We start from the raw sequence: 23,061 nt of genomic DNA, 5'->3' as shown, positions 1-23,061 counted from the left end.
AGTTTGTAGTGAAGATTTTCAACTATTTCCTCTCCTCGGCCCCTGAGAAAGGATGGGCCTTTAAAATAGCTACTCACTGCTGTGGGAAGACATGCAACCTCTCCCAAATTCCCTGCATTTGTAATCCAAGAACAAATGTAAATAATGTCATTTCTTCCTCACATGTGCCCCCTTGAAGGAGAGACAAGCTTAAAGGACTGAAGACACCTCCTTTCCCTTTCATGGGAACGATTTCCATTTGTAAGCTCTTCTCCCCCATCCCCTGACCCTTTACTGCCTCATGCCATGCTTTTCCTGACATAATGGGGGTTTCAAGGGAACAAAAAGGGATCCTGAGGTTTACAGTGAACACACTGTGGAAAACAATGGGCTGAAACAGAACTGCTTTGCAAACTTTTTCTTAGAGACTTAACATCCCCCTCAATGCAAGCCCCATGAATGAATGACTTCCAGGCCCTCAAGAAACTTGTGTTCTTCCTTTCCTTCCTTCCTTCCTTCCTTCCTTCCTTCCTTCCTTCCTTCCTTCCTTCCTTCCTTCCTTTCTTTCCATTCTTCCTTCCTTTCCTTCCTTCCTTCCCTTCCTTCCTTCCTTCCTTTTTTCCTAAGTTTACCTGGCATCTCCTTTACTGTCTGTATCAAAATATAAAGAAATGTTGATGTCTGGTATGGTAAAAGCAGGGTTTATTCTAGAACTAGGAACCAAACAGAGCAGGCTAAATTGATTACAAAAGTCTAAGATATATCAATCCTGTCTTATTTTATCCTCTAGAAGGGTTTGCCGTCCCATTCAAATCATCACCTGAGCCACCTGAATCAGCAGCCAGCATAACACAAGGTTTAGAACCCAGCCCGTCCACTCTGACCCATGCACACTGCCCCTGAGGAGCAAGCAAGCACACTGCTAACGTGTCACCCTACCTCACACACAGGGTAAAGGGGGAGTAGAGTTGAGTGGTTCTGAAACACCCACATTTGGCCACTACACCAAAATCATTTGTGTATCTCAACACAGTGCTGTTTAGTTGGGGTTGACTGTCTTCCTGCCTGAGGGATTCTCTACGGGAACTTTAGTGAGGGTCGTCTCATTACAGTCAGGCATTTGTGTCCATCAGTTCAAATTCTATTTAAAACATAGAAAGGATCCTAGAGTGTGGGGCCTTCCAGAAGGTAGGGGAAATCCTAAATTCAGATAGCAGGGATTAAAAGCAGCTGCTGCACAATGGATAGGCCAATATGGTGTGCCATTTTGTACCCTTCCCTTGTCACAGCTTTGTTCAACAATAATAAAAGTCTACATCTATTGCTTATTATGTAGAAGGCACTGTTCTGAGCACTTTACACATTATAACTCAATGAATTCTCACAACAACCCTATTAGTATACCATTTTTATAGATGAGGAAACTGAAGTACAGAGAGGTTAAGAAATTTGACAAGTTCACACAGCAAGTCTGGTTCCAGAGTCCATGCTCTTAGTTGCTCTGTATATTTTCTTTTTTCTTTTTTTTTTTTTAAGATTTTATTTATTTATTTGAGAGAGAGAGAATGAGAGACAGAGAGCATGAGAGGGGTGAGGGTCAGAGGGAGAAGCAGACTCTGTGCTGAGCAGGGAGCCTGATGTGGGACTCGATCCCGGGACTCCAGGATCATGACCTGAGCTGAAGGCAGTCGCTTAACCGACTGAGCCACCCAGGCGCCCGCTCTGTATATTTTCTATATTCAATAAATACCTATCAAGTATGCACTATGTGCCAAACACTGTGAATATTATTGGAAATATACAGATAAATAGGACAGAGGCCTTGAGGAGCTTACATTCTAGTTTGGGAGACAGCAATATATAAACATACAAGTCTCACTCATGTGGTGAGTCTTACAAGATAGATAAGCAGAGGTATTATGAGATCACACAGTGTGGTCACTAACCCCGACCAGAGGGGTCAAGGATGTCTTCTTTGAAGACGTGGTACACAAGCACCTTTTCACATCAACACTGAAATGTAACCATAATGAAAGATCTGATATCCAGAAAATCCCCCTTCGGTTTAGACTGTGAAACTTATTAAAAATGTCAGGCCATAACTCAAATGGTCTTACACTGGGCAACTTGGGATTCTGGTGACAAGAGCCAATGGATAAAAATAAGATATAAAGTTGGCCGACTGGAGCTAGAGAGACTCCCTGATGACAAGTGTGTGCCCCGTGGTAATAGCAGATTGTTTGGTGAGCAGTGTCTCATGGGCATAGGAAAACACTGTGATTCTGGCAGGTTTTAATGTCCAAGGAAGCAACAAGAGTTCAGGAAATTGGTGAAAATATCAGGTCCCAAACAATCAGACTGTTCACAACTGGACCCCAATCAACAGCTTAGGGGATGTGGAGCAGAGTTCAGCTATGCAGAAAAGAGAGCTACAAAGAGTTAAGCAGAGTTTTAGGGCTCCATTTAAATAGGACAGAGTTAAGGGGAGGGTGCTGTTTCCATGAGATACTGGGGTACTATATGAGAGAGCTGAGATGGAAGTCTAGTCACACACCCTGGGACAACGCTTTGAGGAATGCAAGAAAGTTGTGACTCAGTGGGCACATTGGTGTTTACTCATGCCAGACACTGTAGAGCCAAGCTCTATGAAAGCAAGACTGGTACCATTTATCAAGCTGAGGGTCCTGCCCTGGCCAGGATTAGTTAAAGTCTGGGCAAGGAAACCAAATGTAGAATCAGATTGATTTAAATAATTCTGGAAGACAACTTTGTGAGGAAATAAGAGTATAAAAATGAAGAGAGACAAACCTGAGTTTGAACGTTACTCTGCCACTTACCAGCTATGTATCTTTGGGTATGTGCCTTAGCCTCTAATCTTCAAAATCCTGATGAAAAATATACCTTTGGCTGTGAAAAATATATCGATGAATATGAAAGTGCCAACTAAATACAGTTCTTGACCCAGAGAAGGTGCTTGATAAATGATTTTTTCCCTCACTTACAGACCCCAATTGAATATTATTTAGTCTCAAAATTCCATTTCTCACTACTGATGATACATCTACTTTACTCATTTCATGATGAGACTGATTTAATCTCCAAAGCATGCATGATGAACACATTACTATTTCTTCCTCCAAGAATGTGATGTTACAATGTGGGGCCCCATTCCTGGGCTGGATAGACAGGAAGAGGTCATATGTCCAGTCTCCATACAGGCATTCACTAGTTTAATTTCACACAGAGAGCATCCCTGTTCCATTGTCTTGTTTGCTTATCTTGGCAGCCTCCTCACAAATGTAAAACATTGAACACATATAAGTCCAGTGGCATGGCAGATGACTCAATGCAAATTCAATCAGCAATGACAAAAAAAAAAGTCACCACCAATAAGTGCTATCTTATGGTGAATCAAATGAATCACCTTTGTACAATATTGGTGGATGTAACAACTTAGATAAACAACATATTACTGTAAAATAATGACTATATGATTACATAAAGACTATGAAAATGTTTGGCAATCAATCATCAGGTTTTTATTTCAACCTGTGTCCAGCAGTATGCCCATGCCTTGGGTTTATAGTGGAGTAGAATTAAAACTAAAGAATATGATCTCAAGGACAGAGGGTCTAGTTGAAGAGAGAGAATTCCCATCCCGAATAATTCCCCATTGAGCACTGAGCAGCACAATGTAGATGGAAAAGAAAGAGACCAAAGTGGGCTAGAAGGTTTTGAAGTGTTCAAGTAACATTTCTTTTTTTTTTTTTTAAGATTTTATTTATTCATTCGAGACACAGAGATACAGAGAGACAGAGAGAGCAGGAGCAGGGGGAGAGGCAGAGGGAGAAGCAGGCTCCCCGCTGAGCCAGGAGCCGGACGTGGGGCTCGATCCCAGGACCCTGGGATCATGACCCGAGCCGAAGGCAGATACTTAACCATCTGAGACACCCAGGTGCCCCTCAAGTAACATTTCTAAAAAACAAATCCAACCATGTCACTAGCCCCACCTAAAACCCTACATTGATTCCTCAAGACGCACAGGATAATTTCTGAAATTCTGCGTGGAGCACATAAGACTTTTCATTATTTGGTTCCGCTCAGCTTCATCTCTTGCCATTCCTTTTCTGCTATAAATGCTCCAAACTGCAGAACATTCTCTCTAATATACCTTTACACAGTTTTCCCTCTTCCAGGAATATCTTTTCTCTCATTCTTCTTCTGAAATCCCATTTGCTGGGCTAATGTATGCTTTTCCTTTAAGAATGAACTCAAGTGTTAGACTATTATGTGATTAAGAAATCAACTTTTATTGTGTTAAGCCACTTAAATTTTTGACTATATTTGAGACAGCATTAGTGTTACTTTAATATAAGTTATTACTTAAAATGACACAGGGACTAACAGACAAAACGGGGGACTGGCTCAAGAGAGAGAATCTACAGGGAATCCCCACTGCATAAAACTAGGACCCCAAAATGTTATTCCCTCTGCATTAAGATGAACCAAGAATGACATGCCCTCCACAACAATACCAGGAAAGTTGCTTATCTTAAAATATGGTGCTGAACAGGAGCAGGGGTGGGTTGGGAAGGGAGGAGTCAATTCCCCTCGGAACTAATTATCACAAATACACCCATCCACAGGCTTTCAGCCTGTATTCACACTGAGTAGTCTGAAAAACTTCAATCTAAGAATTTACTTTAAAGTCACTTCCAGTTGGTAGTGCTCCCAGAAGTAAATGCAAATTCTCAACAGAGAAAGCTCCCTTCATTTCAAGAAAAATGAACCCACAGTCAAAAATCATAAAACCACAAAGAAACAAAACATCATGTGCAAAAGGCAACAGAAAGAACAAATAGCAAAACAAGATCCACAGTTATTAGAATTGCCAACTCAGAATATAAGACTATTATATTTAATATTGTTGAGAAACACTCCTCCATGAGTCTCTCTTGTTTCTGTATGTCTTGATTTCTGTGCCAAAAGATCAAGGCCTGGTTGATCTTTACCCAGATCATTTTTCAGGCCTGTGTTTGCAGCCTTTTGTTAACCTTAAAGGATAAGGTAATATCTCCCATTAGGAGAAAGTGCAGGCTTACTTACTGTCTACTATAAACTGGGAAGTTTCCCAAAGTCACTGATCCTTTCCTGTGCAGGCAGGTATCTAGGCCCTGGAGGAACTGTGACATAAGGAACCAATAAAAACATGCTGACACTCTGGCTACTATTTCTTCTGTCTCTGAGACAGAGGAATCTCATGTCTTCTTTCAGTATCTATAACTTTGGCAAGCTAACTTGCAAATAGCATAAGATCTCATAGCCTTCACAGTTCTTGACAAATCGCCTTTAAAAATAAAAAATAGGAATAGAAAGCAAGACATTAAAAAATGACTAGTAAATTTTAGAAAGAACAAAATAGAGAACTTCTAGAAGTAAAAAATAGAATAATTGAAATTTAAAACTCAATGTTTGGGTTAAAGAACAGATTAGATAGAACTGAAGAAAGAATTAGTGAATTGTAAAAGAGATCTAAAATTAATCCAAATACAACACAGAGAGGAAAAAAAATATAACCTCCAAAAGAGAGGTTAAGGGACATAAGCAAAGAGTGTGAAAAACAAACATAAATCTTGTTCGAGTTACAGAAGTAAAATGAAGCAAAAGCAATTATTTGAAAAGAAAATTACAGATATGTTTCCAGATTGATGGAAGACAGCATTCATATATTTGGGAAGCCCTATGAATTCCAAAAGGTTAAATAAAAAGAAACCCACACCTCAACACAGAAGAATGAAACTACAAAACAGCAAAAATGTAGAGAAGATCTAGCTAGTTAGAAAAGACATTATATCCAAAGGAATAAAAAATTAGACTTTTAGCTAGCTTACAACAAAAACAATGGAAGGCAGAGAACAATGGAATATTTTTAATGTACTGAAAGAAAGTAACCTAGAAAGTAACCCATCTAAACTATCATTCTAAGAGTAGGCTCAAAATAAAGGTATCTTCAGACAAAAAGAAAAAAGAAAAGAAAGACTCTTGCTCTAGTTAGACCCTCAGAAAAGTAAATTCCAAAAAGAGAGAGAGAGAGAGAAATTATTTAAGATGGAGTGATATACATCAAGAATTGATTAGTAAAGAATGAGATTTTATTTTTTACCAACTAGATTGAAAAAATTAAGAAATCTGACAATTACAAAAGTTGGCAAGGATATAGAATAAGATAAATGTTATGCCCTGCTGGTGGGAGTGTAAATTGGTACTGTTTTGGAAGGCAATACGGCAATAACATGCAGAACATAACTTGCACATACCCAACTACAAAATTCACCTAATAGGTATTAACCTAGAAAGATTCTTATGCATGGAACACTTACACCAGGGCACAGACATGTATAAGGATGTTTTTAGCAGATTGCTCATTATGGCAAAAAACTAAATAATTAAAATGTCCATGAACATAAATATGAATAAATAAATCATGACATAACCACATAATGCATATTATTCAACAGTAAAAATTAATGACTTACTACTAAAAATCTTAGAAACATGTTGAGTGAAAGAAGTGAGTCACCAAAGAAATCAGATCTATGTCATACATATAAGACCAAATAACTAGTTTATTTAACTAAACAATATTGTTTGGGGATACATATATATTCTATAAAAACTTTTAAAAAGGTAAAGAATGATCAAACACAGACTTCAAGAAAATGGTTAACTTTGCAGGGAAAGGAGTCAAGAGGATAGGATGTGGAAGAGTCCACATATGTACTCAACAAATTGGTAAAGTTGTAGTTCTTAAGTTCGCTGTGAACTCACAAGTATCTGTTTTAATATTATACTCTATAACTTATATGTATATTATTTTGTAGATATCAAATATTATAATGTAAAGAAATTAACATTTAACAAAAAAGAAAAGGAAAAGGAAAAACTTCCTTGATCTTAGTTAACGAAAATCTTACAGCAAAGGCGTATAGGATAAAATATTGGTGAAATAGTGAGGGTGAACTATTGAAGCATGCCCATTAAAGTCAATAATTAGACAAGATATTCACTGAATAGCATAAAGATATTGATACTCCCCAAATTAATCAACAAACGTATTTCAATCCCAATCAAATTTCCAGCAGACTTTGCTTTTTCTTCGTATTCATGGAACCTAATAAGCTCATCCTAAATTCATATCAAAAATATAAGTTCCAAAAACAGCCAAAACAATTTTGAAGAGCAATAATTCAGTGGAGAGACATGCCCAATTAGATACCCATGTTTCCTTTAAAGCTAAAACAGTTGAGGGAGTATTACATCAACAGAGAGAGTATGTAAAGAAATATGATACATGAGAACATTACCAACTAAAGAAGAAATTATGGACATTCAAAAATGGTGCTGGGATAATTGATTATCCATATGGGAAATTTCATGTTAAAACAATAAGATCCCACTTCAAAACAATCAGATCAGCCAATATTTAAAGGTCTGACAAAATCAGTAACTGATGAAGATACAGAGCAGGGGTTATTCTCATATGCTGCTAGTGGGGATATAAACTCATGTCCTCATCTTGGAAACCAATCTGATAATAACTAGTAAAACTGAAGGTTTTCATACTTTATAATCCAGCAGGCCACTTCCAGGTGTCTATGCTAAAGAAATGTACTACACTACCTTGTACTGAAAAAAAACTAAAAGTTAGTAAGAGAACAGATAAACAAATCTGATTCAATCAACAGAATATAAAGAACATAAAATGTGAATAAGCTAGAACTACATGTATCAACTACAGAAAACAGATAAGGTAGAAACCAAATGTTAAAAAAAAAAAAGGAAGCTATAGAAGTAGATATATAGTACAAAACTTATACAAAATTGAAAAGATGTAAATCAATACTATATATTGGATATGTGGATAACAGGTATGTACCATATATATTGAAATATGCATAAGAATGGTGAATGCCTAATTCAGGAAAGGGATAACTTGGGGGAAAGAGGGAGAAGAATAAAATTGGGTGGCAGAACCAGCACAAGGGTGAGGCAAGCAAGGCATTTCAAAATATAAGGATGCATTAACTCTCAAGTTCGTGCAAATGCAGGACATAAACCTAAGAGTGAATGCTTCCTTAAATTTTGTGCCCTCGGCACCTCACTTATCTGACCAGAGTCTTGGTCCTATTAGATGGGTTATGTAGAGACTTCAACTGCTCTCTGTGGAGTTTTATTCCTTTAAAAAAAAAAAAATCTGTTGGGCAAGTATCTCTACAGAGAGGGTTTACATTTGCTTGGGCAGTATTCTCATGTTTAAGACTGCACTTGTTAAGTTACTTTCTTGAACTGGAATTGTCACAACATGTGGATATTAGACATTTGGACTCCAAACACAAGTGCTGTGAGGACTTGCTATAATGATCTCTCATGGAAGATTCTTTTTCTCTTTACAGAATAACCAGGAAAAAGACATGTGACTGAGCTTGGCAGTGAGCCCCCCTCTCCCATGGCTTTGCATCTTGAGCAGATACCTGTGAGAATAAAGAGAGGGTGGGGGAAAGATTGGAATTTATACCAGGGGTAGTGCCCTGAGCAGTTCTTACTGATTTGGCTCCTGTCTTCTTTCCAAGCCTAGTTTTCAAAGCACCCCATCAATTCTGTGAGCCTCCCAATATCCTCCAATAATTTCCCATTTTGCTTAAATTAGTCAGAATCAATTTCTGTTCCTTGTAACCAAAGAGCCCTAATGATACACTGAGCCTCATGCTGTCAAACAATGAATCTCTATAATTCCACTTGTTATGATTGATCCTTAGGAATTAACTTTCTCACCATGATTTTGTTTCCCATTTAGGATTGGCAGGATTCTACAAGGAGAATGTCTACCTGTATGTTTTAAGCCCTACCTGTCAGTGCCACCTCTTTTGGTTAAATCACTGAGGAGTTATTAATGTCCAAGGAATACACTCCTAACTTACTGTTCTCCATTCATGGTTGGCCCCTGAATTAAAAATTTGCCAAGCTGGCCTGTGGTGCTCACTACACTAAGAACTAGAGTCTCAAGTCAAAGAAAATCCATCATTGTACCAACTGAGTCATTTAGAGTTGTCTTACCTCCTCTGTCTTTAAAACTTCCCATATCCGAGCATGATCTTCCACCAGCCAGTGTCCTGTGCTCTCTACCTTGTTGGAAAGTTTGAATTTAGACACCACTTGCATCGGCTCTCCCACAGGTTTATCCTCCATCTTGAAAGAGCCAGACAGGAGGCATTACGGATCTGTGAGGAAGAATAAAGTGTGATCCAGGTTAAAACATTAATTACCAAAAAAAAAAAAAGATACGAAAGCAAATTCTCATGCTTGATTTGTGGATAATGAGACCACTAAGGAAGGTGTCACAACAGACATCAACTTTCATGGCCCCTTTTTATATTTTAAATATTCATTATTGTTATTTTAATGCAGGCTTCTGGAGGCAGGGGTGCATTCTGATGAGCTGATAGAAATTTTACAGCAAAGGAAGAAGCATCATCTGCCTATTATCCCTATTTGTCACTGGCCCCCTCAGGAGGCGAGATGGAAATGGGTGGATGTAAGAGAAGCCTGAGTGAAGTTTCTTCGTATTTCCATGCTGTGTGTTGCATGTGGAAGACGTATTGGCATCAGGAGTCTTCCTCTTCAAACACCTATTGGGTACTCGTTTATTCGAGGCTCCATGCTAGGCATACATAAATCATTTGGTAGTTTGGCTCTTAACCTTAAGAAGTGTAATGTCTCGGGCAGAAAGGGTTGTAAACAAGTAATCACAATATGGTATATTACTGCATTGTGTGCTCAATGCCACAATCATCATTTTTTTCAAACTGCAATGGAAACACAGAGAAATAGTCCCTTAGACATTTGATTAGGTGTGTTACTTTCCTGAGCCTTAGTTTCAGCAGCAGTTGCTGTAAAGACAATATTTTAGAATTGATACCAATTCCATAAAGTCTACTTCCTTGACATCTTTCCATCCGCCCCTGGCTTGTTTGAAATCACATGGTGCCTGCTCCGCGCCATCTTGTCCTAAGGAATCTCCTTGCCTCCATTCAAGTCCGCCTGAATCTATCCTTCTCAAGGTAATTTTTTTTAAAAAAAAGTAAATCTGATAATGATGTCCCACCTACCTAAAACTTTCCCTAGAGAATAAAATCCTAACTCCTCAAAATGGCAACCACAGCCCTCCCTTCCTCCACCACACCCTGCTGCCTCCTCAGCCACTGTTTCAGCCTTCTGAAGGTACATATGCATCTCAAATACATCCATTTACCTTTAGGCTTTGTTTGTGACATCTCCTCCTACCCCCACTCCATGGGAATAAAGCCCCCCTCCTCCTTTGTTACTCCCTCTAGATACTCTGGAAAGATGTCTATTGTGCCACCTGTAACACTTCATTATATTTATTTGCTTCCAACTCTATTTCCACCTTCTGGTCTTTTAAGCATCTTGACACTAGAGATGGCATCATATACAGAGTAAGTACTAAACAAATGTTTGATGAATTAGTTAATTCAGTAAATCATGAGAATCCGGTGAAAATGGGGCAGCAGATCCAATATATTCAAATAACAGATGTAAAAGTCAAATTACCTCTTCTCCTTCGCCTTTTTATTGATCTATTTAGTGGGCTGTAAGGTCTTCATGAGAAAGAGCCAAGTCTAACTTTCATCATGCATCCTCAAGCTGCTAATTGCTCATTAGTTAACAACAGACTAGTTTTCATGGAAATGTCTTCAAGGAATGGAGCACATCTGCAAAAAAGCAGGTCTTATGCTCACATAACCTACTGCCCAAGTAAAAGTAAACAGAAATGAGTATTGATAAGCGGAGCAGCGTTGGTTGGTCAGAGGATTTGAGAAAAGCCTCTTCGGCAGCAGACTCCCTTCTCTGCCTCATGCGCTCCATCTGGAAACTGTGGAGAGAAAGCCATCTGCTTGCAGAGAGCCATGATGAGGAAACTGCTAACCAAAACCACGCCACAGTCCCTACACACATGCAGCACTGAATACAATCCTACTAGGAAGCAGGAAACAAAACCTTCATAATTAATGAACAAAGTTCATGTGAGAGGATATGTTAATAAATGATGCTGACACATACAGGCAAGGAAATAAACAAAGCAAAGTCATGTGGAGGTTTCAGTCCAAAAAAAGGAAATTAAAATAAACAGGCACAATGGAAACCCGCCAGATTAGTAGGGAAGGAAATTCCATCATTGTTATTGGAGATAATACTGTAAACAACAAATAATAAATCAAAACAAAGTGGAAAAACTACAGAAAAGGGTTTGGGCTCTATCCTCTGCCAATCAGGGAAACCTAACTGGACAAAACAGGCGAACTACAAAATCTCAGGGCAAACAATGGAACATCTGTAAGTGTAATGTATCCCGGTGACCCCATCCATGGCTTTCACTCCACTGCTGCCCACAGCTGCTTTCTCATCACTACAGTGTGGGTGAGAGTTGGCAAATTTTCAGTATCGGAGACTGAACTCTAGTGTGTACTGACTTCCCACAGATTGTTCCTTGCCCTGTTTGGGAAGAAGATGCAGTTGAATGAGTTGTAAACCATTACAAGGTCCTTGGGAACTAAGGATGGAAGCAGAGAGATAGCCAGCTCCTAGGACGCCCTTCAATCATTTTGATATCCTCCACCCCATCTGAGACTTGAGGTCTTTTCACCCATCCTCAGTACCTCTCCTCACTCACACACACAAAAACCATATATGCAACATATATTGAGCTCTCATTGCATACCAGCCACCATGCTAAGATTTTCCACATTATCTCTACACCATACAATGACCCTGTAAGGTAGACTTCACCATTTTACAGCTATGACAAATTAGATGCAAGGCAGCTAAGTAACTTTAATATGCTGCTGGAAAGCAGTAGAGGTCCCAAGTTTATGCTTTCTCTCCTATGTCAGGTCAGCAGAACTTCAACCCCACACCCCCGACCCTATCACTGGTAGAATGAGACCACCCTCTCCTGCTCTCTCCCCCATGGATTAGAGTTAAAGTGTCAGTGTCTTAGCCAACTGGTCCAGTAGTGCCCACTTGAGAGGCGGTCACATCTGATGAGTATACAGGGAAGAGTGGGATAGATACAGAGAGGGAAACATCCTGGGAAAATAGATCATTCCTTTTCCTTTTTATTCCCATCTCAACTTCTTTTCTTTTTTTCTGTTTTTTTTTTTTTTTTTTTTTTTTTTAAGTACTCTCTACCCCAATGTGGGGCTTGAACACACAACCCCGAGATCAAGAGTCCCATGCTCCACCGACTGAGCCAGCCAGGTGCCCCACCCCCATCTCAACTTCGGACCAGGGCTGCCTTTATAGGTGTAACCTGCACAGTCACACAGCACCGCATGCTCAGAAGTGCCCCAGGTTTGGTTGACTGCTCCATCATTGTCTTGAACTTCTTAATTTTTGCACAAAAAGCCCTACATTTCATTTTGCACTGAGCCACCAAATTATATAGCCAATCCTGCTGCTGACCCACCTTTTTCCTCTTCACATCTAAAGTTCTACTCCATACCTACTTTAAACAATTCATACATTTATTTATAGGTTTCTCATTTCCCTAAAATGAGCTAGAAGTCTATATAGTGGGGCCATTTTTCGTTAGAATTAAAACAAGAGGCATATGTAGACCTTCTTCTACCTCTGATACACTGCGTATCTTAGAGTTGAACTCCTGCCTTCTTTCTTAAAACATGTGGTCAAGGCTCACAAGCCAACTTCCAAGCATATACCACTAATATAAGCCCATTCAATGAATAAGATGAAATCACTATAAACCTAAAGGCAGAATCTTCAATTCCACTTAATAATTGGTCTAAGATATCATAAGCCTATGAGCTTTTTTTGGGAATCAGTTTTGAAGAACTGTCATCCTAAAATACCTAATACCCAAAACAAAACAGAACTGTCATCCTGGGCGCCTGGGTGGCTCAGTTGGTTAAGCGACTGCCTTCGGCTCAGGTCATGATCCTGGAGTCCCAGGATCGAGTCCCATATCAGGCTCCTTGCTCAGCAGGGGGTCTGCTTCTCCCTCTGACCCTCCCCCCTCTCATGTGCTCTCTCTCTCTCATTCTCTCTCTCAAATAAATAAATAAAATCTTAAAAAAAAAAAAAAAGAACTGTCATCCTAAAATACCTAATACCCAAAACAAAACAAAGCATCTCCTAGATGGTGAGATCACCGTTAAGTTAGAGGTGGGGTAGAGAAAAGAACCTGTATGTAGAGAAAGGCAAATATCTGATCAGAGAACACAGAAGCAAAATTTAGCTCAAAATTGTAAAAAGAAAATTGCTGGAGAAATGCCTTTTCCAATTGTAAGAGGGTCATGACTGTATACTGTCTCTACTTCATGAAACAGAAAAGTAAAATAAGAACAGGGAAGACAAGTCTGCTGGAATGGAAGACAGATGCTTTCACTTGACACTGAGAAACAACCTGCAGATGAGAAAAGCCATGTGAGGGTTCTTAAGATCACTTTGCTCCAAATCCTAGAGCCCTACCATTCCCACGAAAGCTTAAAGGTTTATGTTTTTTTTTTCAGTTTGGTTAAATCCAAAGACCATTGTCTTTTTTTTTTTTTTAAGAGGGAGAGAGAGAGCACATGAGTGGGATGGTGGGGGAGGGACAGAGGGAGAGGGAGAGAGAGAATCTTAAGCAGGCTCCACACCCAGAGAGGAGCCTGATGCTGCATGAGCTGAAATCAAGAGTTGGAGGCTTAACTGACTCAGCCACCAAGGCGACCCAGGGGCTAATCTTAAAAACATAAGTATTAAGTGATAATCTAAGAACATAAACATTTGACATTACTAGTGTCTGTTCCTGTGATTTGATAAAAATTATAATTCTCATGAATGCAACCTTTTTGAAGCATGGCTTTAAAAATAAGTGCTAGGGTACAATTTCACTGAAATCTGTATTTATTTTATTAATCCCCATGTTGGCCTTGGTTTGACAAGTCAGTCTTCACTTTATTGAATTTGACTTTCCCTTCTATCTTAGTAAATAATATATGAGACATCCCTCTGTATCATTATCTTTTTTCCCTCCCTCTCCCCTTTCCATTTTTTCAGAAGGAAATATTCAGAACCTATTTAATATTCAGAACCTTACTGGGATGGTTTGATATTTCTAGCCTTTGTCTAGTAAAGCCATGCTTCTCTTCTGACCCTACAGATTCCATCATATGCACTGATAATACAGCATTTCTATTTGATTCCCTTACACATACACTCTTGCTTCTGCCAAAAAAAAAAAAAAAACAACTATTTTTTACCTCAACTCAGATTTCTTCTCATCTTGAAAATGTCTGGTATTTGCCCTGTTCCAGTCTTTTCCCACGATTACTAGTGTTTCTGCCATTTCTTTCATCCAACCTTTTCTCATCCTCATTCTGCTTCCTAATGAGCTCAGCTTCTGTGCAGATGAGACAGGCTTCCTTACCTCTGGTTATCTTCAACTCTTTCACCCGAACGTCTATGTATCAAGAACAGTCTTTGCATTTTAGTTTTATTTACAGGGTTGAGAATGGCATGGCACAGAGAGCGCTGGAATACCAGTCAGAAGACCTGGGTTCAAATCATAAGACTGCAGTAAGTTCTCTATGTAATGCTTGGGCAAACCATTTCACTGTTCTCAGCCTCAGGTTCCTCATCTTTAATATGAATAAATAGACCATAACACCGCTAAGCCCCCTTACAGATATAATAAAATAAAGTACTCACCTCTCTCTGCCAAATATAGAAAGCAAAACTAATGTGCACTGAAGTATTTTTCTAGTAGAACTGAGGGATTTATATTACCAAACACAACAGTAAAAAGCTGTGATTTCTATGGGTCCCTCACATATTGTACTTATTCCCAAATGATGCATGCATTCACGACTCAAAAGCCAAACAGCAGGAAATTATGATAGCCCCTTGGCATTCATGGATTGAACACCTGAGTTGTGACTCTTCAGGAACAATTCAAAATTCTCTAATGTGTAAATCTGCAGAGGCTTTGTAAGGCTGGTGTTTGGATGAGCTCAATGATCCTTAGCATCCAAATCCTGGTTCGGGGGTAGACATGTCTAATCATGATTGCTACTGTGGTATTCATAAACTGGGGCATCCAAGGAAGTCTGAAGATACAGCCTTCCCAGTTTTGGGGTGCATCATAGTGGTCTCTTCCTTCTGAAAACAGAGACAGAAGCAGCTGTCCAGAATCTAAGATTTCTGCCCAGAAATGGAGACTGGAGCACGGACAGACACCAGACAGGAAGAACTCCAGGGAGTCGTGGCATAGATTTCTAGAGCTGAGCAGCTTTCCTCCTGGAAAAGCAAGCACATCAGATTGCTTCAGAGCAATACTGAAAAGTCGGCTGTGTTTGAAGTGACAGTTGATATCAACGTATTAGGAGGGAAACAGATCGTCATTTTCTCCTCCTCTTTGGAAACCCACCAGCACTCTAGTCTCTATAAGGCAATTCACTTAGAGTCTGCATATTGGTTTCTTTTGCTCCTCTCGATTTACTCTGGCCTCCCCCGCTGGACTGCCAGGTCTTTGAGAGACTGAACCTAAACGTATCCTATTCCTTCAATTTTTTTAAAAAAGCTCAATCACCCTTTAAAAAAAATGATTTTATTTTCCTTCCACTAAAAAAGAAAAATACTTTACTGGAATAACAGTTTAAGCATTTACTATTATGATGTATTTTGGAACAAATGTCAATCATTGGGCAACCATTTTCAAAGGAATTTTAATTATGTCCCGTCTTACTGACCACTGAGCAAGGTTGCACAACAGAGGCTATGGAATCAGAATGACTTTCTCTGAGAGCAACTGTCTCCTGTTAAATGTAGAACATTGAAGGAGTGCAAGACATTCCTGCTTCACTCGAGTTGATAGTTTTTAAAGGCTGGTCCATCTGCACTGCAGACTTTATGCGATACCAACCCCCCGCCTCCCCCACTCCCCCAACTGATAGTACTTGGCAGAAGTTTTTAATAATAACTCAAAAAAAGAAAAACCCAGACTGAGTTTGTACTACCCTTGTGAACCTCCCTGGAGAAATGTTGCTCTTTGCTCAGCAATTCCTGCTCAGCACAGAAAGCTAACACAAGGAAAACAGCTGGGCTCCCTTCCTGGTCCCCCGATCAGAGTGGGCAGTCTGGAAACAGATCTGCAAAAGCAGATGTGGGGGAGGGAGAGGGACGATACCTAAACAGAATAGAGCCCGAGATCAGGAAGAATCCTTCAGCGTTGTAGAGAGACAGAAAGAATTCTAAGGAACTGAATTTTTTTATGATCTGCATTTTTACTACAACAAAAAGCTCAGCGATTCTGTTGCTTGAAAAGCTAAGGAGATGAAACCGTAAATCACATGACCGTCCCAGGCTCAAATGTTTCACAATTCTGTGGACTCCAGCTTTAACTGGCTGAATGAGGGCAAAATGCAAAAACCATGAGGGGAGCATCACACAGTTCAATAACCACAGGCTAATCTTTATCTTCGAGTTGAAGGAAGTCAAGCTGACTCAGGTCGGAGTCATTCTTTAGGTACCAACAATAACCACAGCAATGCCATGGCGAGGTAGCATTCACAGTGCCAGGCACTGGACTTGCCCATCACGAGCATCAGTGCATCCTCACAGCAGCCCAGGAAAAGCTCAGATCAAGAGAGATGAAGGAACAAGCCTAGAGTTTTTGTCGAGCCCTCCGGACCCCAGAGCTGGGTCTTTACCGAGACACATGGTGCCGCACCATAATCGCCTGTGTTCCACTTACAAAAGGTGAAAAATCTGAATTCGCAGGAATCTGAGCTCTTGAAAGGATTCGGAGGTGGGCTTCTCATAAGAGCAATGCCAAAAGCTGAAAATATTACATTCAGGGAAGGAAGTCTGTCGAGTTTATCAGTTAACACACAAGATCATTTTAACTTCCAAGGAGACTGGCCTTTCCACATCTCGGGTTAAAGAGCAGTCTGTTCTCAATCTTTTACTTGACTAAAAACAGAAGTCTAATCTACTTAATTACAGTCACTTTACTAGGCTATAGGATAACAGCAGGTCCTGGGGGGGGGGGGGCGGGGATCTCTTTTAAGAAAACACTTCTGGGAGAAGCATGGACAGTGACCTGGCACTAGGCCAATCCTTATTCTCTTTCTTAATCTCTAAGCAGCTAGAACACCATGACTTTTCCAAATACAATGTATTCTCCACCCCCCATATATTCTTAATTACAACTCTTCTTTCATTAGATCAGATAACATCTTGCCCCACATGAACGACTCTGATCAGTTTCATATAGTAATGATTAAATCTCTTTGGTACTGCTAAATACCCAGACACCAATTTGCTAGACTAACTAGGTACAAGAAGCTTTATAATGAGGGCAGCATCTTCATTTTCATCTAACTATGTTGTTTCTTCCCTGATCTTGACCTCTAAAAGCATAAATGCCCGTAAGTGAGGCTAAGGCCGAAGGAACGGGTCCAATATTCATCCAGCATGGGGGAGGGAGGGATCTGTGTGTGTTGTGTTAGGGAGACTTCTCCCATTGGCTCACATTGTTTACTTTCTTCTCAGCTTTTTTGGTCTGTACCCATGATATAACATGGTAAACTTATCCCATATGGGATCAAAAACTCAATGACCCAAATGGACACAGAAACATTAAAGAGACAACGAAATGGAGGAGGAACCCCTAGAGATGCTGCTTCCTGACTCTTGACTCTTGCATAGATCTAGTGGGCTTGTCCCCTGGTGATCTGCGTGTCCTGAGCGAACGCAACAAAAAGTCGAAGGCATTATCTTCTGGAATTCCAAGAAACCCTCCCAAAGACTTGAGCTTGCTGTAGCATAATGACATTTTTATCAGGAAAGGCAGCGATGTTGGTCATGTTTCATGTACATTGGAAAAGATGCAATCATTATTTTCAAATATTTTTATTCAATATATTCAACTGTTTTCAGTCTTTTAGTGAACTCGGTGAGGACGCTCAACTTCTCTGTTTCTTCCACGTTTGTTTTGTCTCATGTCAAGCTCTGTACCCACGTGCCACAGATGAATGGTCCTGCATTTGTGGGTATGTGTATTGGTTTCAAGGCTGCTATAGAACTTACCCTCTATATAGTAGTCACTAAGGATAAAAATAGTCACTAAGGATAAAACCCTCACATTATTTTGGAGTGAACCAAAAGATCTGAAGCCTAAATGAGACAAACCTAAAACCAAATTCTATTCCCAAATCCCAAACAAATTTCCAAAACATATTTGAAAACTAATTTGCACGGCAAGAGTCAGGAGTGTTTTCAACTCAGCTTGTGGGGAAGGCCTTGCTGGGATAGATTAAATAGTTACTGAAGTTGAGCCTACTTTTTCTTTAAAATTGCAACCATTCCCAGCAGATCCAAGCCTGGATTTCTCATCAGGCCTTCAGAACAGCACCAGCCATCCGTCACTGACTTTTCAAAGGCTGCACTAAATGCCTTGTGTACCTCTGCCGGGTTTCTGCGTTTGGTCCGAGGTTACGTTTTCACTAAGGCCAAGGAAGGGTTAGAGCTTTGACAGATGTAGTCATGGTCTGATTGGCCCATTTTATCTGCCCTTTTACGGACACATACGGTATTTCAGAGCCGAATTTGTGAAATGTCTCCATTTTGAGAGCAGTAAATGAGGGTTGGATGGAATGTGGGGCTTGAGAACTCTGTTCAGTATGGTTCTAGTTTCAGAGGCACTGAATCCACCACAGCATCTGTCTGAGGAGAAATAGGGTCATTTCCTTCTGTATCACTGTTCCATTCCAACTGGGTTGTAGCTTCTTTTCTCTTTCTTTTATTTTTCCCTTCTTAAACTTTCACAGGACTTTCCACTTCCCCTGGTGTTTGCATTGACCACAGCTTGACCTTGCTATTTCCAATAAACCAAAGTAGAAACTGAATGAGATGGTGTCTTGGATTCAGACCTCTTAGCATGATAGCAATTGTGCAAATATACCACTCAGCATCCCCAATTTCCTAGCTGAGGGGTCGATGGGCCGATATGACTTACCACAGCAAGTGGCAACTTCCAGGGAATATGATGGTCAGGTTGCTTCGACCCCGCTCAGCACCGTGCTATGCGTAGGAGGGAAGGGAAGTCCGTAGCACTTTACTTGGCTAGAGCCTAATCATTGGGCCAGGTGTATATGAGGCAGGGACACAAAAGATCAATAAACCTAGGAACTCCTTTTACCAGCCTACATGCTTGCAGTTCTGAATCCAAATCACTGTGAAGTCCGTAATCACAGGAAGAGAAAAAGAAAGATTTCAAAAGGATAGGATACATCTCACAGATACATTTCCAAATGCTGGATAAGTGTTAGATATGCGCAAATGCATTACAGTGAGAGCTCTGTGAGCCAAGTATTAATTCCCCATTAGAAGACACTGAAGCCCCACAGAGTTAAGGGAACTGCCCAGGATCACACAGCAGAATGCAAATTTGAAAACAGATCTGTCTGACTCCGAACACAGCTGCCCTTTCCATTCAGTCTTGGTGCTTCCCAAATTTCACAGAATTGTGGCCATGTTAACTTTTAGCTTTGTAACTTTAATGCTTAAAGAGAAACACTACCTCTTTGCCCTCAGGTTGCAGGGGAAAAGCCAAGAGGGTTATTAGAATTTGTTTCCTTATCTGCCAAAGCTGAGAGTCAGCTTCTTCCTCCCTCCTTTCCAGTCCCCTCTGCCGCCTCTTCCACTTTCTCGGGTGCCGAACATGCTCCCCCAGCCCTGCCCTTCCAGACTTAAACAACTATTTCCCTATTTTTAAAAAGTGGCAGAAAACAGAAGCAAAAAATTGACTTTGTCATTTCTTTCACTTCTCATTCACATATGTAAATTTTTGCTACAAAAGTATGGTGATCTGTAGTCCAAGTTGTTTTTTTTTAAGACTCTCTTTAAAACAACATATGGAACCTATTACAGTACTCACTGACTTCTTCACTTTTGCTTCTGCTTTGGAGGGCGATGGGTTTATGATTTACAGCTCAAGTGAATGCAGTTCTTGGGTTCATTGCCCCAGTTTGATTGCGGTTGACATTGATTCTGGATACCAGGGAGATTTTAATTGTTAACTTTATTGTAGACTGAAAAGTGATTTACATGCTAGTGAAGCTTAAGCTGGCTCAGAATCTCAACTTCTATATGCTCAGTCCATTTCTGCACTGCAGTCTGGACCACAAGAAAATATGGGGCTTTCTTCTTTTATTCTTTTGTGTGCCCTAAAAAGGAATCTCAAGCTAGTTACTTTATAGCTATAACATCACAAGAAGGATGAAGTATGGTGAAATCAGTCCAAATAATTTTCAGGTCTTCCTTGAGAACTAAGTGCATCGATTAAGTCGGCCTAGAAATCTGTCAACAGGCTGCCTGGGTGAAGGTTGATTAACTCTCTCTCTCCTTCTGTCTCCTTGCCACAGACCTCCAGAGTTGTTTAGATTCTACTCCATTTCCTACTGGACCAATTCGTCAAGAATAAGTGCTGTATTCTCCAAGTTAGAAGCTGGCAACGCTAGCCTTCCATGAATAACAGGCTGTCATAGCTGGTCTCACGTAACCAAAAAGGAAATTGAAATAGAAAGGCAGGACTTCGCATACACTCAAGCAGCACATTCGCAGGGACATCAATTTTAAATATAAGAGTCCCTGATGTTTTAGTCTGAGCCACTGAGCCAATCTAACACACTCTCCTTTTCTCCACCTTTATCTCAGGGAGTGGTAGTGAAGTCAATAAACTTCTTGACGATCCTCTTTGCTGGGCCAGACCACGGGCACAATTTCCTCTGGGTCCAGCTTGGGACTTCCAGTGGAGGGCCCCTGTCTCTTGGTCTCAGCCAGTGTGTAAGGGGGAAGCTACTTTGTATCACAGGCCAAACAGTTAAAATCTTGCTTCATTTGAATTATAATGACCTTCTAGGGCCACGCACCACAGATGTTAAGAAAGTTTCACACGTGTTGCTCCCAGTGGGTCATGACTTGTATATCTGTTCCAAGAAAAAAAAACGATCCAGAAAGAAAGAAGGAAAGACGGGTCAGTGAGATTTCCCTCAGGGGAGAAAGATCCACCACGTCTCCACTCCACAAAGCTGCGGGCAGGTCCCAACAATTGGTGTCCTACTCCAGTGAGTCCAAAGCGGGCTGAACACACCCCACTTATTACCCAAGACGATGTACTGATGTGCAGGAAAAAAATAACTACTTTGATTTATATGTTTATCTCATCTCATCTTTTTTTCCATTTTGTATACATTTTATAATATTTATAAATGTTAGAATAATAGTGCATGTATGCAATTTATAAGTAATTGTGTATCTACTGAAGGATACTCAAAAATACTGTACTGAGTAGACTACTCCACCAAAACATTTTCAAAATTACTGCCTTCCACAAATAAAGCATCCACTTCCATACCTCTTAACTCACTACAGAAACTTTCTTTTGCTCATGAAGCTCCTATCTCTACCAATGGCAATACCATCCACCCAAATACCCAAGCTAGCAATCTCAGAGTCATCCTCAAATGCTCCATATCCAAGGGGTCACCAAATCCTATTGACCACTTCTGTGAGGCATAGGCTAGAGCCTCCTCTATATGCCAGCCACCCTCCTTGATGTATACTTCCATTATCTCTGGGTTGAACCAGTGAAAGAGCCAAGTTACTAGACTCTCTGCACCTTGACTCTTCCTGGTCATTCTCCATACTATCACCAGAGTAGTTTTCCTAAAAATCTTTTTTAGAAAATTGCCCTGCTTAGGAACTTGCAATAGGAATGCACCAATAGGAGAGAGTTCAAGGCTCCTATTCCAGTTTGTCATATGGCTGTATCCTGACCTTCAAGTCGTATCTTCACCTTGGCCCAACCCCAGTTCCTTACTCTCTCATATCACTGTTCTCCAAATAGGGCCCTTTCATACCTTTGTTATGTGGTAACTTCAACTCAGAATATTCCACCCCCCTACCCTGTCCCCTTCTCTTTGTCTTTGTTACAGCAGCTGAATCTATATCCTTCTAATATAATGCTTTTAATTGTTCGGCATACACATGCCTGATACTGTGACACATTATTCATGGCACCCTGTTTTGATAGAGAGAGTAAGTAAGAGAGCCATGATTCCAATCTCTATCTCTCTTGTTCTAAGGTACATGATTTTAACCACTGGGCATTAAATTTAAAGCAAATGTAAATATCACCCCCAAACCCACTGGGGAGAGTTAATGACTCTCCCTGTGTAAGTTGTTCATAGTTTTATCACAGCATTTACAATACTGTATTTTAGTTTGTACCCTAGGAGACTGAGCTCTTAGAGGTCAAGGACTATTTGTACTGCCCTTCATATGTTGAGTACCTAGTGCATGCTGGCCCATATGAGGGGTTCAATAAATATTTGTTGAATAAATCAACTTACAAATCTTTGGTCCCTCCTCAATCTTTACTTTTCCCCCCTCAATCCACTATGCCCCATCGCAGCTTAAATATAAATGCAAAAGGCACAGGAATGTCTGACACAGTACTCAATACAGAAAAAGGTTTTATTCAATGATGAAATTGTCAACACCATTATAAAGTTTCCCTACAAGAACTTGTCCTCAAAAACAAAGCAACCAATACACACAAGAACAGTTTTAATGAGGTATAATTTACCTGTCTCATGTTAAAGATGTATTCTATGACTTTTGACAAATGTATATACCCCGTTATTCCAAAATCAAAATATAGAACATTTCCCTCACCACAAAAGGTCATTCCTTTAGGCCTTTTCCAAGGTGATGTCACCCCATCACTGTACCCAGGCAACCATAGATCTGCCTTCTGTAAATACATGGTACATTTTTCTTTTGGAGTTTCATGTCATTGAATATCATACAATATCTACACCTTTTTAACTTACTTCTTTCCCTTATCATACCTATTTTGAGATTGATCCACATTGTTGTGGTCTAAGTAGTTCCTTCACTTATACTGCTGAATAATATACTGTTCAATATTTTATTTAT

General features: G+C 40.0%; 1 protein-coding gene across 6 annotated transcripts in view; it reads right to left on the bottom strand.

Annotated features, from left to right (window-relative positions):
* The window catches only part of RGL1 (ral guanine nucleotide dissociation stimulator like 1), a 251,420-nt gene that overhangs the window by 161,833 nt on the left and 66,526 nt on the right, over window positions 1-23,061 (bottom strand). For all 6 annotated transcript variants that reach the window (XM_035010628.1, XM_035010629.1, XM_035010630.1 and 3 more), the window contains one exon: window positions 9,094-9,257. In XM_035010628.1, coding sequence (XP_034866519.1) covers window positions 9,094-9,225 — 132 coding nt within the window. In that variant the 5' untranslated portion in view covers window positions 9,226-9,257. The remainder of the gene's footprint in view (window positions 1-9,093; window positions 9,258-23,061) is intronic.

This window comes from Mirounga leonina, unplaced genomic scaffold (assembly GCF_011800145.1).
Source record: "Mirounga leonina isolate KUSES-001 unplaced genomic scaffold, KU_Mleo_1.0 Mir_154, whole genome shotgun sequence".
NCBI lineage: Eukaryota > Metazoa > Chordata > Mammalia > Carnivora > Phocidae > Mirounga > Mirounga leonina.
Note: the sequence above shows the minus strand (reverse complement) of the source record. Positions and strands in the feature narration are given on the sequence as shown.